General features: G+C 56.9%; 1 protein-coding gene across 10 annotated transcripts in view; it reads right to left on the bottom strand.

Moving 5' to 3' along the window:
• The window catches only part of ALPK1 (alpha kinase 1), a 59,234-nt gene that overhangs the window by 9,124 nt on the left and 33,473 nt on the right, over positions 1-16,637 (bottom strand). For 7 of the 10 annotated variants that reach the window (XM_084883322.1, XM_084883330.1, XM_084883329.1 and 4 more), the window contains 6 exons: positions 10,314-10,512; positions 5,667-5,726; positions 4,454-4,540; positions 3,586-3,662; positions 2,885-2,980; positions 1,400-1,504 (listed from right to left, as the gene is read on the bottom strand). In XM_084883322.1, the coding sequence (XP_084739448.1) occupies positions 1,400-1,504; positions 2,885-2,980; positions 3,586-3,662; positions 4,454-4,540; positions 5,667-5,726; positions 10,314-10,512 (624 nt within the window). Of the gene's footprint in view, positions 1-1,399; positions 1,505-2,884; positions 2,981-3,585; positions 3,663-4,453; positions 4,541-5,400; positions 5,634-5,666; positions 5,727-10,313; positions 10,513-15,512; positions 15,561-16,637 lie in introns of those variants that run through there. The other 3 variants (XM_084883327.1, XM_084883325.1, XM_084883331.1) reach the window with 3 other exon arrangements.

Here is a 16,637-nt window from a genome sequence, read left to right as displayed (position 1 = left end):
ACTCTGGGTCCTGCAGCGTGCCCCACACTCTGACAGGAGGAAGATTTTCATATACATTTTACTAATTTTCTTTAGTTTCTGACACTTCTATTATAGAGAAAGGGCAAATAGCTATATTAAAATATTCCCTCTAATTAATTCCCTTTTAATGTGCGTGAATTTCGTGCACCAGGTCACTCACTAATAGAGTAATATGCAAATTAACCATCACTCCGCGACAAAATGGCAGCCCCCATTGCCACAAGATGGCAGCGCCCAGTCCCCTCAGCTCCACTGCTGGAGTGCCCAGCCTGTCCACAGGAGCAGTGAGACTGGATCTGCCTCCAGAAGGGTTTTTGATCTGCCCCAGTCATGGCAGTCAGAACCTGGACAGCAGGGCATGGAGGTTTCCTTAGTGCGGAGGCAGCAGGGAAGCCCCAGGCCTGGCAGACAGAGCACCCTGCAGGGCATTGGGGCTTCCTTCGAATGGCACATGGCAGCAGGCAGAGAGCAGTCAGGAGGGCATGGGGCTTCATCTCCAGGGCTGCAGCAAGACCCCAGGCTCACAGAGAGCAGAGAACCATGGGGAGAGGGCCTGAGCCAGCAGTAGGACATCCCCTGAGAGCTCCTGGATTGTAGAGGGTGCAGGCTGGGCTGAGAGACCGTGTGCATGAATTTCATGCACTGGGCCTCTAGTTTATGTATAAAAAAAAGAACCTGAGGTCTTTCTGGTGATGGGGAGGGGGGCCAGGAGGTCTGAGTGGCTGCTAAGAGCTGCCTATGAACCACTCCTTCCAGACTCTTTGATTAAAGGTGTTACTTACATTTGTTGCTACTGTTGGTTTAGCAGAGTCTACACTTGGGACATGGACATGAAAGCTTCTCTATGCAAATAAAGCTGCTGTGTTTAAACATGCTTTATCCAATAATAATAACATGATAGGCTAGTGCTTTCACACGCCCCAGTGCATTTCAGTCACCTGAGTAGTATTTCAAGAATAAGCGTTCTGGGAATCCCAGAAATTTGCATATACAGGGTTGAGGGAGCCTGGGAAGGTGTGTTTTAAAAAGGCTCCTATGGGCTGGCTGGCACACTTAGTGGTTAGAGCGTCTGCCCTCACACTGAAGGGTCTTGGGGCAAATTTGATCCCCAGCCCCATTCTGGGCACATGCATGAGGCAACCAATCCATGTGTCTCTCTCACATCGATGTTTCCCTCACTCTCTCCCCTCCACTCTCTAAAAATCAGTGAGAAGAATGTCCTCAGGTGAGGATTAACAAACAATCAATCAATCAAACAACTAGCTGGGAGGGCCATTCTGGGTGCTGGGGAGCCCCCACCAGGTGGCACCACCCGCCCCAGACATCTCCCACACGGCATCTGACCGCGTTATCCGACCAGGCCCACCCGCCTCCTCACCATGGCTGTGAGCACGAAGAGGGGCGTGTAGGGGCTGAAGGCAGCAGCCAGCTTGCAGGCTTCAGCGGCCAACAGCAGGCGGTGTGTACAGTCCCTCGTCAGGCCCTGGAAGAGAGTGGGGGCCACGGGCCGTGCCCACAGTTGTTTATCCATCAGCCAAAGACAGACCGTGACCCCCGTGGGCCCCCCCCACCCCCCGGCTTCTCTTCCAGATTCCCAGGGACGCCCTAGCTGCCAGCAAACTGTTTCAGAGCTGTGCCAGGAGAGGGCTCCCCCCGCCCCCCGGCCCAGCCTTCCGTCCAGCCGCGTGGGAGGGGCTCAGGTGCCAGCGGCTTCCTCCCCACAGACCCCCTGGGGGACTAGGCCCACTTTGCAGCCACGTTACTGGCTGGCTTCCGGGGCATTCTCCGTGGAGAGTTTATGATCTCATGGCAATCAGGGTTCCCATTTGTTCTGGAAACTCGTGCTGCTTGCTTCTGTGCGTCAGGCACTGTTAGGCACAGGGACACGCAGGGAGCCTGCCACGGACTGCCTTCCTGCTGAGGGCGGGGTCAGACACAGGGAAGGTGAGATGCTTGCAGCGAGGGGCCCGGGAGGAGGAGCCCTGCGCTGTTTGTCTGACAGCAAGAGCGGTGGCTGGATTTCTCAGCGGCACGCACAGCGCTGAGCGCGTGCCTGCCGTCACTCAGGACTTAGTCGCGACATCAGGCTCCTATAGCGATCTCCCTTTCCGCCTGGCGGCAGGCCGCAGGAGGTCAGATTTCGATTCCTGGTCAGGGCACAGGCCCAGGTTTCGGGTTCGATCCCCAGTGTGGGGCCTGCAGGAGGTGGAAGATTCATGATTCTCTCATCATGGATATTTCTCCCTCTCTCTTCCTCTCTGAAGTCAATAAAAATATTTTTAAAAATTTCAACTTCCATGCAGGACGGAGCAGGTCACTGTCCCCACGGGGCCTGCTCAGCCCAGAGCCCCGGCCCTGCCTCCTGGTGGCCTCTCTGGACCTCGCCGCTCCTCTGTAACGGGGACACGCATTTTGCTCGTAGGATCTGCTGGGGATCACATAGGTGGACACAGCCTTTCTGAGCTGCGACCACGTGGAACTATTAGAAGCCATTCTTGCTGAGGGCAGGCTCCCCCTGTGAGCAGACGATGGGTTTTAAACTTGTTGCTCTTTACTTGGTCGCTGAGATGGCCCGGTGTGGGCGCTGCATTCGGCGAGGTTGGAAAGTGAGGGCTAGAAGCGAGCTCCCAGCAGGCATCGCTGCAGTGAGGTCACGGCTCCCTCGCCCATGTCTGTCCGAGCAGACAGGGTGCCAGGCTGGGACACCAGAGCGCCAGGTCCCTGGGGAACTGGGAGCCCGAGGTCGGGCCACGGGGCGGCACTGTGCTTCCCCCCCCCCCCCCCCAGGCCGAGCGCAGGGCCGACCGGCTATAGGGGCTGCCACCTGGCCCCGGGATTGGCCGGAGAGTCAAATGACAGTTACCAGAGCCACGTCGGGGTGGTTTTTAAACTTCTCGTAGTCTTGCTCGCTCATGGACGCACAGATGTCGGCTAGGATCCCCAGGGAGGCGGAGACGCCCTGGGAGGAAACAGATTCTCGTCACACTGGCTCCCGCACGCCCGGCCTCCCGCCCCCACGCCAACCACGGCCTATCTCAGTGTGACGGCCGGGGCCTGGAAATGCTTTTGATCGGATGCCAGAGCCTGGGACGCCGAGCTGCGACCCCTGAGGCAAGGAGCCCGTGGGAGCACACGGTTTGCTAGCTGGGCTCAGCTGGGGTGCAGCCGGCGTGTCCGTGGGAGGCTGCCCGGGCCTGACGGTCCAGGGCCCGCCTGCTGAGGCGGTGGGCTACCGGGCAGCTTGGGGCGTGTGCCCACAGCCGAGAGAACGGGGGCGTCACAGACACGAGGCCTCGGGCAGGGACGCAGCCCTGCTCTCTGTCCCCAGTGACGACTCGATGGAAACGGCGAGCCCGTCTCTGCCCCTGGACTCGGACACTCCCACGCTCCCACGGGGCTGCCCTCCTGCTGAGCATGGGAGCCAAAGCGAAGAGGACGGGGTCAGGCGGGGGGAGAGTCACACGTGAGCACAGAAACCGGCTGAGCCAGGGACTGTGCGCAGGCCACGCTGACAACCTGAGAGAGGACCCGGGCAAACAGACAGGAGACACGGGCACAGCCCACCTTCTTATCCGGGTGAGGGAGCGCCAGGAAGCCCACAATCGAGGTCCGAAGGAGCTCCGCTGCTTCATGCCACATCCCTGGAAAAGGGGGACCACTAGAGTCTGCCCTCAGACAAGACACCCTGAAAACCTCCAAAAGGAGCGTCCTCAGCACGTCAGGTGGACAGGCACCGGGTGGGGGCCATCGGGTGGACAAGGGTCATCGGGTAGACAGGGGTCATCGGGTGGACAGGGGTCATCGGGTGGACAGGGGTCATCGGGTGGACAGGGATCATCGGTGGACAGGGTTGGTGGACAGGGGTCATCGGGTGGACAGGGGTCATCGGTGGACAGGGGTCATCGGGTGGACAGTGGTCGGCGGGTGGACAGGGGTCGGCAGGTGGACAGGGTCGGTGGACAGGGGTCATCGGTGGACAGGGTTGGTGGACAGGGGTTGGTGGGCGGAGAGGTGTTGGTGGACAGCACCGCCTGGTTGGCTTGCACCCATGAGCCCCTCCCCGGGAGCACAGGGTGACCAAAGACCCCGAGGTGGGCACAGAGGCGGAGAATCCTCTGCACACGCGGGGACAGCCCTCCTGCCAGTGCTGCTGCTCGCTTATAAAGTTCACCCGGTTCTGAGCGTTTGCAGGGTGGACGGTCAGGGTCAGGGGTTAGGAGTGAGATGTCGCCAGGTTGTGGGGAGACCTGCTGGCCTGAGGGTCAGACCCTGGATGACATTGAGAACCCAGGCGATGCTCACAGCAACTGTCGCCTCGGCCTCTGGGGACTGTCTCCGCTCGACGGCCCGAGGGAAGGGGGCAGGTTAACCAGACAGCGTGAGACCCCTCCCTGCCAGACGGGGTGGTCGGGTGGGGGAGCAGGGGGCGCACCCAGCTTCTGCAGGATCTGCCCTCGGACCTGCACGCACACAGACTGCACCAGGACCCTGTCGCTCTCGTGTCTGTACAGCCAGGAGCCTGCGACAGGGAGCCTCCATCAGCATGGCGGCCGGGAGCCACTGCCTTGGAGGCTCGGAGCCCTTGGGCACCTGTGTGCCCCAGGGAGCCCAGGGCGGCTCCTCCCTTGCCATCCCCTCATCTGTCCCTTCACCCCCCTCCGCCCCTGCACCCCTCCCCTTCCCCCTCCTCCCTTGGGCAGGACAGGGCTGTGGCTCTCTCTGCAGAGCCTGGGCTGGGGAGAGGCCCCCTGAGACCACGGACGAGCAGAGTGGGAGGGAGGCAGGCATGGAAGCAGCCAGCTCAGACCCACTGGGACACCCTCCCCCCCAGCCCGTCATGTCACCTCTGTGTTCACCCAACTTCTAATCCCGGTGTGTGTGATCATGTGTGCACACATGTGCATGCACAGGCGTATGTGTGTGGACATGCACACGTACCTGGGTGCACACTTACATACCTCTGTATGCATGTGGGTATGTGTGGACAATGTGCCTCTGTGTGTGCAGGCATGTGTGTGGGCACACGTGCATGTGGATATCGGTGTGCAGGCATGTAGAAGTTTGGACATGTGTGCAGGTGCATGCATGTCTGTGTGCAGGCACGTGCACATGTGTAGTAATGTGTCTCTCTGAGGGCACATGCACATGTGTACATGTGTCTGTGCAGACTTGCGTGTGGGCATGCATGCGTGTGTACACATGTCTCTGTGTGCGTGCAGTGAGTAGATGAGAAAAGTGCATGCTGTATGCTTGTGGTGATGGCCACACTGAGGGCTGTGGGTCAGTGCTTGTGCTTCAAACTGCCTCCCGGGGACTGCTTTCATGGGGGAGTCAGTGTCCGCCCTGGCCGGGCCCATTGGTTGGAGTGCCATCCCGTACCCCCAGGAGGCTGTGGGTTGATTCCTGGTCAGGGGACGTGCCCAGGTTGTGGGTTTGATTCCCAGTCTGGGAGCGTACAGCAGGCAACCTGATCTGTTTCTCTCTCACGTCGATGTTCTTTTTTCTCCTTTCCTCTCTTTCTAAAATCAATTGAAAAACCGGATCCTCGGGTAAGGATTAAAAATACACATTAAAAAACACAGGTCCTGAAGCTGTTCGGCTGGAGCCGAGGCCTGAGGGGGAGGCGGGGAGGCGGGCGCTCTCACCTGCGGCTCCCTCGCTGCGGATCAAACTGCTCAGGATGTACTCGGCTTTTAAAAGTTTCCCTGAAAAGAAGCACATGCTTTACACACAGTCTACCCTGGACACATCACAGCTGCATGTCCGTCCCACATCAGCCCCGTCAGCACAGACAGGGGAGAGGACGGGCTCTCGGGCGGCGGGAGGGGGACGTCCTGTCTGACATGACGGTCAGGATCGTGCGTAAGGACGGATCACGGATCCCGACCTGCGTGGCGTGGCCGACCTCCGTGGGACAGCGTCGCGGGCGGGCGAGCAGGCTGGCTGCAGGGTTCACTGTCAGGAAGGCTCTTTGGTGGCGTGGGAGGTTCTTTCTAAACTTCCCGCGGGGGTTGGCGGCTGCCACGAAGGAGGGCCTCAGCTCCCGAGGCTGTTTCTCAATCCGTGGAAACATGACCGGGACTGTGGCTAAGGCCTCCCGGCCTCGGTGCCCTGGCACACGGTGCCCCTGGCGCTGCGCGCTGTCCCTGAAGCAGGTCACGCGCCGCCGTTCTGTGTGGGGCCTGCCAGCTCCTCGGCGAGGGCTGGGACTCGCGTGTCTCCTCCTCCGGCTAAACTGTTCCTGGGACCTGATGTGGCCAAACCAGTAAATTCATGCTTGTTCCCTACCCTGCCCTGTGCTTTAAGCAGACTATTCTTAAAAACATGTATTTTTATTGATTTCAGAGAGGAAGGGAGAGGGAGAGAGAGAAACATCCATGATGAGAGAAAAGCATGGACCGGCTGCCCCCTGCACGCCCCACACTGGGGGTTGAGCCCACAACCTGGGCACGTGCCCTGACGGGAATCGAACCCTGACGTCCTGGTTCATGGGTCGACACTCAATCACTGAGCCACGCCGGCTGGGCTGGGCAGACTATTTGTAAGCCACGTGTTTCTTGTGTTTACTTCTGTCCTTTTCCGCTCTTGGGGCGCCGCGTTCCCTGACTGCTGTCTGTGCTGTGCCCCTGCGTGTTGCTTGTGAATTGTGACCTCAGGCGCCTCTGGCAGGCGGTCCCCCCTCACACCCACCCCCAGCCCTGGGCACACTTCTCTGGAGCCCAGGTTGGCACGCGCCCTGCCGGGCCTTGGACATTTCAGTCCTTGATCTAGTTTTCCACCCAGCGCAGGGCAGCCTGCACGCTGCACTGAGACGTGGCGGGCGGGGGCTGAGCAGGCCTGGAAGGATCCCAGCTTCTGCAGGTGTTTCACGCCTCGTGAGCCCGCGGCTCACCCTGCCCCGCACAGAGAGCGGCCTGCCTCCTGGGCCCAGACCACGTGTCTCCGCATCTGCTGCTCCGACTGAACCTGCCATGTCTCAGGTGCTCGGACGTCTGAGTCGCTCTGTCTGTGGCCGGGAAGGTCCACACATGCAGGCCTCCGTGTGGAGGGAGCTGAGTGGGACCTGGGTCTGGTGGGAGAGGCATCACTCTGAGGTTCTGGGAGCGGGGCAGGCCCAACCCCCACCACACTGACCGCTGGGCCTCTGGGGTGTGTTTCAGGTGGATGCCAGGAAGGGTGGGTCCAGGGACAACAGGGGACATGCCGTCCCCTCATATCACACTACCCCTGTCACCCTGTGACAATGCAGAGCCCCTCCTCTGCGGGGCTCCCCAAGGCCCAGGACGGGGCCTGCAGCCAGGACAGCACCTCCTCGGTCCCCGCGGGACGCCCGGACAGGTGCAGCCCAGAGACGGTAGGGGCAGGCTTTGGACATAAGCACCCAACACTGGGCTGTGAGGTCTCTCTACCCCTCGGAGAGTATCCTCAAGGCAAAACAGCACAACTGTAGGGGAGTAAGATGGGACACTTATCCCAGACACGGCCTGCGGGCCCTGTCTGAGGCCCCCATGCTGGGACACGGCTGTGGGCATGGAGCCTGAGGCCCTCATGCTGGGACACGGCCTGAAGGCATGGCTCCTGGGGCCCCCATGCTGGCCATCACCAGACAATCTCCATGGAGCACAGCTCTACAGAGACAGGACAGAAATAGCAAAGCCAAACAACAAACAAAAGCAAAACGTCAGCCTGGCAGGCATGGCTCAGTGGTTGAGTATTGACCTCTGAACCAGGAGGTCAGGGTTCAATTCTCAACCAGAGGGTCAGGGCACAGGCCCGGGTTGCAGGCTCAATCCCCAGTGGGGGTATGCAGGAAGCAGCCGGTCAATGATTCTCATCATTGGTGTCTCTCTCTCCCTCTCCCTTCCTCTCTGAGATCAATAACAATAACTTTAAAAAAGGCAAAAGTTAGGACGCGTAAAGCAAAGTTGTCAGTGCATCAACCCCCCATGGAACCCCACTCCCACGGGACCCCACCCCCATGGGATCCCATCCCCACGGGACCCACTCCCATGAGGCCCCGCTCACATGGGTCCCACCCCATTCCCACCCCACCCCACCCCACAGCAGCACCATACACCACAAAGGTGCCATACCAGCTGTGTCCCTACAGGGCTCTCCCCACATGGCATGGCCACCTGCTGCCATGAGCAGGGACTTCGGTCCGTGGGGGTCCCTCAGACCCCACATGCTATAAAATGCTGCATATCAGGGACACGGAAAGAAAGCGACTTTTCCTAAGGTCAACACTGTCCCCGCCATCCCTCTAGCAGAGTAAATAAGGAGACATGGGTACATGGAGGTCCAGCTGAGTGCACGGGGGACTGAGGGCCTGGCATGCTGAAAGCCCATGGCCTGTCCCAGCAGCTCAGTCTTCTCTGCAGCCAGCATTGCCTAGGGCAGTGGTGGGTGCAACTCCTTGTCCAAGACAACGAGCAAAGGCATCAACTTCCCAAAGACCAGGGTAATCCAGACCACAGCCACAGCACAGCCACAGCCATGGATAGCTACAGCCATGGACAGCTACAGCTACAGCCATGCCACAGCCACAGCACAGCCACAGTCACAGCACAGCCACAGCCCAGCCACAGTACAGCCACAGCCACAGCCACAGCCACAGCCACAGCACAGCCACAGCCACAGCCAGAGCCACAGCACAGCCACACAGTCACAGCACAGCCACATCACAGCCACAGCCCAGCCACAGCCCAGTCACACCCACAGCCACAGCCACAGCCCAGCCACAGCCACAGTCACAGCACAGCCACAGCCCAGCCACAGCCACAGCCCAGCCACAGCCACAGTCACAGCCCAGCCCAACCACAGCCACAGCACAGCCACAGCCACAGTCACAGCACAGCCCAGCCACAGCCACAGCCCAGCCACAGCCACAGCCACAGCACAGCCCAGCCACAGCCACAGTCACAGCACAGCCCAGCCACAGCCACAGCCCAGCCACAGCCACAGCCACAGCACAGCCCAGCCACAGCCACAGCCACAGCCACAGCCAGAGCCACAGCCCAGCCACAGCCACAGCCACATCACAGCCACAGTCACAGCACAGCCCAGCCACAGCCACAGCCCAGGCACAGCCACAGCATAGCACAGCCACAGCCACAGCCACAGTCACAGCCACAGCACAGCCACAGCCACAGCCACAGCCACAGCCACAGCATAGCACAGCCACAGTCACAGCACAGCCAGAGCCACAGCCCAGCCAGAGCCACAGCCACAGCCACAGCCACAGCCAGAGCCACAGTCACAGCACAGCCACAGCCACAGCCCAGCCAGAGCCACAGCCACAGCCACAGCCACAGCCACAGCACAGCCCAGCCCAACCACAGCCACAGCCACAGCATAGCACAGCCACAGTCACAGCACAGCCACAGCCACAGCCCAGCCAGAGCCACAGCACAGCCACACACACACACACACACATACTGGTGCATGGAATTTTTGCACACTTCCAAATTTTGTGTACTAGGCCTCTAGTACAGAATAATATTGAACCCCTCTCCAATCTTAGATCCCTTGAGGGCAGTCAGACAACCCTCTCACAATCCAGGATTGCTGGCTCCCAACTGCTTGCCTGCCTGCCTGCCTGCCTGATTGCCCCTAACCACTTCTGCCTGCCTGCCTGATTGCCCCTAACCACTTCTGCCTGCCAGCCTGATCACCCCTAACCACTCCCATGCCAGCCTGATTGATGCCTAACCGCTCCCCTGCCTGCCCAATTGCCCCCAACTGGCCTCCCCTGCTGGCCTGGTCACCCCAACTGCCCTTCCCTGCAGGTCTGATTGCCACCAACTGCCCTCCCCTGCAGGCCGGTTTCTTCCCAACTGTCCTCCCTGCAGGCCATCTTTGGTGGCCAACTTGTGTCCACATGGGGGCAGACATCTTGTGTGTTGGAGTGATGGTCAATTTGCATATTACCTCTTTATTATATAAAGTATTAGAGGCCTGGTGCATGAATTCGTGCATGGGTGGGGTCCAGCCAGTCTGGCCAGGGGAGGGAACATCGGTGGTTGACTGGCCTGCCTACTAGTAGAACTCCTGATCAAGGGGACAATTTGTATATTAGCCTTTATTATATAGGATATACACGGAGTGGCCAGATCATAATAATCTGGCCACTCAGTGTATATTTCTCACCCTTTCATGATTTTCTCTGCACTCTGGCCCTGCAAGCCAGTCTTTGTGCCAGGGGAGGGAGGGGGGACAGGCGAGAGGGCGTGGCAGGGCTGGCCACATCCTCAGGGTCAAGTTGGCCAGGACGGGCGGGCAGGTGCGCCTACCTGCATTGAGTGCCACGCGGGCCTGACGGATGACCAGCTGCGGGGCCATGGGCGTGGCGGGCCACAGCCAGTGCAGCGCCTTGGCCACCCGTAGGAGCTGGTGGGATGTGTCGAGCCCATAGAGGAGCCGGTCACTCAGGAACAGGATGGCTGCTGCTGTGGCACTGTCCCCGTCGAGGATGGCGACCTTCAGGGACACCTGGAGGTCATACAGGGACAATAAGCCTGAGATACGTGGCACCTGCCTGTAGAGAAGGGGGCTGGGAGGAAGCCTGGTCTTCAGGTGTTTTTATCAAACAAGGAGCACTGTGCCTGGCCAGTGTGGCTCAGTGGATAGAGTGTTGGCCCGGGGACTGAAGGATCCTGGGTTCAATTCCAGTCAAGGGCATGTACCTGGGTTGCAGGCTCAATCCCTTGCTCCAGTGGTTGGGCGTGTGCGGGAGGCAACCAATGGATGTGTCCCTCTCACATCGATATTTCTCTCTGTCTCTCACTCTCCTTTCCACTTTCTCTGAAAATCAATGGGAAAATATCCTTGGGTGAGGATTAATAAACAAAAGAAAGGAAGAAAGGGAGGGAGGGAAGGGGGGAAGAAGAAAGACTGTATTAGGCAACTGAGCCAAAAGAAAAACTTAAGGAAAAGTCCATTTCAGCTGCGAGAATGACAATACTTCTCTCTATTTCCCCATTCCATTCCTGAAATTACACGACAGGTGAGCATGGAACACCCCCCTTTTCCCACCCTCCTCTCCATCATGTCGCTCCTTCCTGCCCCACTCCTGGCCCCACGTCGGGGGAGACCTGGTGGCTCTCTCGCAGATTCCTCTCCCGCACCGTCTCACCGGAGAGCCGCCACTCCTTCCTGTGACGAGTCAGATGCCCACAGGACCCCGGACCCCGGAGCAGACCCTGAGCCGCACTACGTACAAAGTTCTCTCTCCAACAGCCTGCGCCAGAGCTGGAGGTAAAGCTTAGTCTCCTGTCCGCCTAAGCCTTTTGCTGAAGAACCTCTTTCCGCCTCTGGACCCCAGGAGTGGAAGGAGATGTCATTTGTCTGATCCTCCAAGGGCCCCATCGTTACCACTGCTCGAGAGCCATGGCTCCCTTTAAAGCAGCCGTGATGTTGTACTTGACTTTGACCCCCCATCTGTCCAGGGGCCCCCAGTCAGTGATGAGCTCTCCATCATTGATGTTTCTATGCCTGCACACCTTGACCCCACCTCCCTGACCTTGACCCTATGTCTGCCCCTCACAGGCAGCTCACGTCTAAGCTATGAGGACCCGCCTAATGCTGGGCTCACGGCTCTCTGGCCTGGCTTGAAAACAATAAATCTATTCATCTGAGCTAAGAAACAGAAAGTTTGCCAGTGACAGGACAGAGAGGACCGGGAAGGAGGGTGTAGCTGAAACAGATTTATGGGCAACAGCAGACCGAAGATCCAGGAATGAGGACGGCATGCAAACCTGCCTTCCCATTCATCTGGCCCCTCCAGTGGCGTGCGTACCTTCATAGAAAACACAGCCGTGCTCTGCGTTTGCCTGAGCCTCTTCCTTCCAACTGAACCACCAAGCACGGGGATGTTCAGAACTCAGATTGGGTGGATCAGGAAAACGTCTGTCTGAAGAGCTGGTTCACATGTAAACTGTCAGCTAACAGGTGGCAAACAGTTCTGGCTTGTTGATTGGAGCATCAACCCCATAACCCAAAAGGTTGAGGGTCGATTTCCAGTCAGGGCACATGCCTAGGTTTCGGGTTCAAGCCTGGTTGGGGCTCGTGCAGGAAGTAGCCAATGGATGTCTCTCGCTCACATCCATGTTACTCTCTCCCTCTCCCTCCTTCTCTCTCTAAACCAACAAGCAGATCCTTGGGTGAGGATTTGTTAAAAAGATGAAGAAGAAAGGGGTGGTTCTGTGTCTGCCCAGCTGTCTCTGGGGACCTTCCTCCTCGGGGCACACAGAAACACTTTCTGCAGAACTTTGGGTTTCTACCATCACTATCTCTTTTCATTTTATTGTCACTAAAAAATCCAAGTGAAATAAGGAAACAGGTTGAGAGGTTCCATGACTTTCCAAGTTACAAAGTCAAAAGGGTCAGAGTCAGGAGGAAACTCAAATCCATATTTCTTCCTTATATTATTAATTATTGTTATTATCATTATTGTGGTCAGAGCATAATATTTACCCTCCTGACCATTTTAAGTGTCCAGATCATTGGTGTCTTGTGCAGTTACATGGCTGTGGATCAGATCCAGAACTTTTCATCTGGCAAATACAAAACTCGAAATTTGCCCTGGCTGGTGTGGCTCAGCGGATAGAGCATTGGCCTGTGGACTGAAGGGTCCCGGGTTCGATTCTAGTCAGGGCACATGCTGGCTCGATCCCCAGGGTATGCATACAGGAGACAGCTGATCAGTGACTCATCACTGATGTTTCCATCTCTCTCTCCCTCTCCCTTCCTCTCTGAAATCAATAAAAATACATTTAAAACAAACAAACAAACAAACAAACCAAAAACCCTCTAAACTTTAGTTACTGACCCTTGTCCCACTCTCTCCAGCCCCGGAAACCACCATTCTACTTCCGTTTCTACGGATTTGCCTTCTCCAGGTCCTTGGAAAAGTGAGAGGACAGGTGCTATGGTGGAGGCCTGGCTGCTCCAGGCTCAGAGAACGGGGACGCTCAGCACGGAGCTGGCTCCTCCTGGGGCCGTGCACAGGACAGGGAACCGGGGGAGATGGGGAAAAGGCAATTCGTGTGTCCCCACGGCCGTGTGTAAGGAAACGGCGGTGTAAGGGGGTTTCAATGGGGTGAAAAGGGAATAAAGTCATGAGCCGACACCCAGGAGGCTCATCACCGAACTGTCTGCACCTGCCGTTTCAGCACCTTGTTCCGTCCGCCACTCTGAGCAGCCGTCACTGGCTGCGGAGATGGGCAGCGGCCCCTGCCCTGGCCCGCCCATGGGGCCCGCCCGCCCACACCTGGGCCCAGGCTGCAAACACCAGGGTTCCTCCTGGACACGCCATGGCTCCTCTATCCCCCGCCCCCACTCTCCACAGACCCAGCACAAAAGCCCGAGAGAGGGTGACCCGCGGACAAAGGCCCTTTGAGCTCCTTGGAAAGGAGCCTGGGTGGAGGGGCCCAGGGGCCGTTCTTCCCACTTGCACTAATTAGACATTTTTCTGTCGCCATTGAGCACCGCTGAGAGGCCAAAGCGCCAGATTCATTTCTAAAGTGTTTACAGAAGTTTGCAGCTGTTTGTGTCTCTTCAGGAGGAAAATAAGCACTTCAATAGCTTTGTGGGAACCAAAGGGAACCCTTGAGGGCTGGCCTGCAGCTGCATAACTTAGCTCCCTCTTGCTCTGGCCTGCCAGGAGGAGGAGGGGGAGGATGAGGAGGAGGAGAAAGAGAAGGAGGAGGAAGGGGGAGTAGGGAGGAGGAAGGGGGGAGAGGAGGAGGAGGAGGAGAAAGGGGGAGGAGAGAGGAGGAAGGGGGAGAAGGGAGGAGGAGGAGGAAGAGGGAGAAGGAGGGAGGAGGAGGAGGAAGAAGGGAGGAAGAGGAGGAGGAGGAGGAGAAAGAGGGGAGGAAGGGAAGAGGAGGGGGAGGAAGAGAAGGAAGGGGGAAGAAGGGGGGAGGGAGGGAGGAGGAAGGGTGAGGAGGAGGAGGAAGGGGGAGGAGGGAGGAGGAAGAAGGGTGAAAAGGAAGGGGGAGAAGGGAGGAGGAGGAGGAAGGGGGGAGAGAGGAAGGGAAGAGGAGGCAGATCCCCAGTGTGGGGTGTGCAGGAGGCAGCCAATCCATGATTCTCTCATCATTGATGTTTCTCTCTCTCTCCCTTTCCCTTCCTCCCTGAAATCAATACAGATATACAGTATATAACACTTTGAATCATGTACACCTACTCTTTTACCCGCCCTCTCCCAAATCTGCTGTACATGACACCGCCTGTTTAAGGAAAGAGAAAGCAATCCCAAAATAGACACCCCTCCACCCTGACCTCTGCCCTGGGGTTGCCTACTGAGCCCACCCTAAGGCACCGGCAATCCCCACCCAGTGACACTGACTGTCCCTCATCTGACTCAAACTCCCAAGCACCTGGGGGTGACAGCCACCCCGCCTTTTTCAGTCACGTGACCTGCGGCTGTCCTGGTAATTCTGAAAACAGCAGTCATTTAAAACCATTTTCTTGTATTGATTCACCTCGAAACCAATGAAACTGTTTTGTCACTTTAGAGTTTTCTAATTCCAGAGTCACATTTATACAAACAGTAGAGATAGAGGTTTAATCAATAAGGGTTAGCCTTGCTTTAATAGGACCTCATTAAAAAACCCCAGACAACCAAACTATGGAGTATGGACATAAAAAATGGTTTTGTTGCCAACACCCTTCACTGTCATGTTTAATCCTCATCAAAGGACATTTTCCCACTGATTTATAGAGATAGTGGAAGAGAGAGAAAGAGAGAGATATATCAATGTGAGAGAAACACATTGATTGGTTGCCTCCTGCACCCGCCCCAACCAGGGCCCGAGCCAGGGAAAAGCCTGCAACCAAGGTACATGCCCTTGACCGAAATTGAACATGGGACCCTATAGTCCGTAGGCCGACGCTCTATCCAGTGAGCCATACTGGCCAGGGCCATGTTATTTTTTTATTTATTTCTTCTCATCAAAGGATATGTTTATTGATTTGAGAGAGAGAGGGAGAGAGAGAAAGACATCACCAGGGATTGAACCCACAACATCTGTGTCCTGACCGGGAACCAGATCCACAGCTGTTTTGGTGTAGGGATGACACTCCAGCCCTGACCCACCAGCTAGGCTCGCTGTCATGCTATTAAAGAACGCGCTTTGCCCTGACTGGTTTGGCTCAGTGGATAGAGCGTGGGCTGCAGACTTAAGGGTTCCAAGTTTAATTCCGGTCAAGGGCAGGTACCTTGGTTTCAGGCACATCCCCTGTAGAGGGTGTGCAGGAGGTGGCTGATCGATGTTTCTCTCCCATTGATGTTTCTAGCTCTCTGTCCCTCTCCCTTCTTCTCTTCTCTATAAAAAAATCAATAAAATATATTAAAAAAAGAAAAGAATGAGCTTTAATAACAAGCTCACCCCTCCGCTGCAGCCCGGCCATGGCTCCGAGATTGGGCGTCTCTCACCCTCAGTCCAGGCCGAGGCGGAGGGAGGGAGCGTCTTCACGCCCAGACTCACCAGGCTCCTGGAGCTGCGGGACAGGACTCTGTCTGTCACCATTGATCCCACTTCACCGGTTGAGACAGTCACGTGGCCACGCCTGGACGGCCTGAGGAATGTTGGAGCACCTGCCACAGGTCAGGTGGCCAACCCATGGTGGCCTCCAACAAGCAGCTCTTCAACCTGCGCGGCCCATCTCTCCATGCTGGGAGTGGTCTCCAGGCTGTGGGCAGGGTTCCTGGTTCTTCGAGTTATGTCAGAGCTTGAACTCAAATGCCTGACACTGCCGACAACAAAGCTTTGCTGAATGAAGGAAGGCATATGGCTTGCATTCACTTTGCTTTCTGTGCCCTGATGGGAAAGATCTAAGTGACTGATTAAAACCCCAAAGCTGCCTGGCTGGTGTGGCTCAGTGGTTGAGCGTCGACTTATGAGCCAGGATGTCACGGTTCAATTCTGGTCAGGACACAAGCACGGGTTGTGTTCTCCATCCCCAGAGTGGGGCATGCAGGAGGCAGCCGATCCATGATTCTCTCTCATCATTGGTGTTTTTCTCTCTTCCTTCTTGTCTGAAATCAATAAAAAATAAAAAAATAAAAAAATAAAAAAATATATATATACTTTCAGAAAAGCTCGAGAGATCAACCAAAGGACTTGTGTGAATACATATGAGCCTAACCAGTGGTCAAGGACAATAGGGGGTTGGGGGCATGAGTTGGGAGGGGTAGGGGGTTGGAATAGGGGGTTGAGGACAAATATGTGATACCTTAATCAATAAAGAAATTTTTTAAAAGCTTTATTTTCATACTCTCGTCTCACTGTGTAGAAATGGTTCTTCCAGAAAAGTGAACGTCACTGGAAGCAAAGGTGGACCAGAGGTCGCCCTGTCCTCTAAAGCTCCCGCGCAGGCGGGTCCGGGACGCTGCTCGCCGCCGTCATGCCGTCACAGAAGCAAACGCCGCCAACGCTTGAGAGAAACCCGTCGCAGTGCCTGCCTCTCAGGCCGCTGCCCACCTCAGAACCCCATCGCTGCCCCGCACTCCATCTCCCCCCACGCAGCGTAAACATGGTGTTGAGAAAAGGAGCTGAAGGAGAGCTCACTTTCCCTTGAAATTCCATGTTTAAGTCCTTTCTCTGACCAGC

Source organism: Pipistrellus hanaki, assembly GCF_964339955.1.
Source record: "Pipistrellus hanaki genome assembly, chromosome: 5".
Taxonomy (NCBI): Eukaryota; Metazoa; Chordata; class Mammalia; order Chiroptera; family Vespertilionidae; genus Pipistrellus; species Pipistrellus hanaki.
The sequence above is the reverse complement of the archived record's forward strand: the minus strand, read 5'-3'. Positions and strand labels throughout refer to the sequence as shown.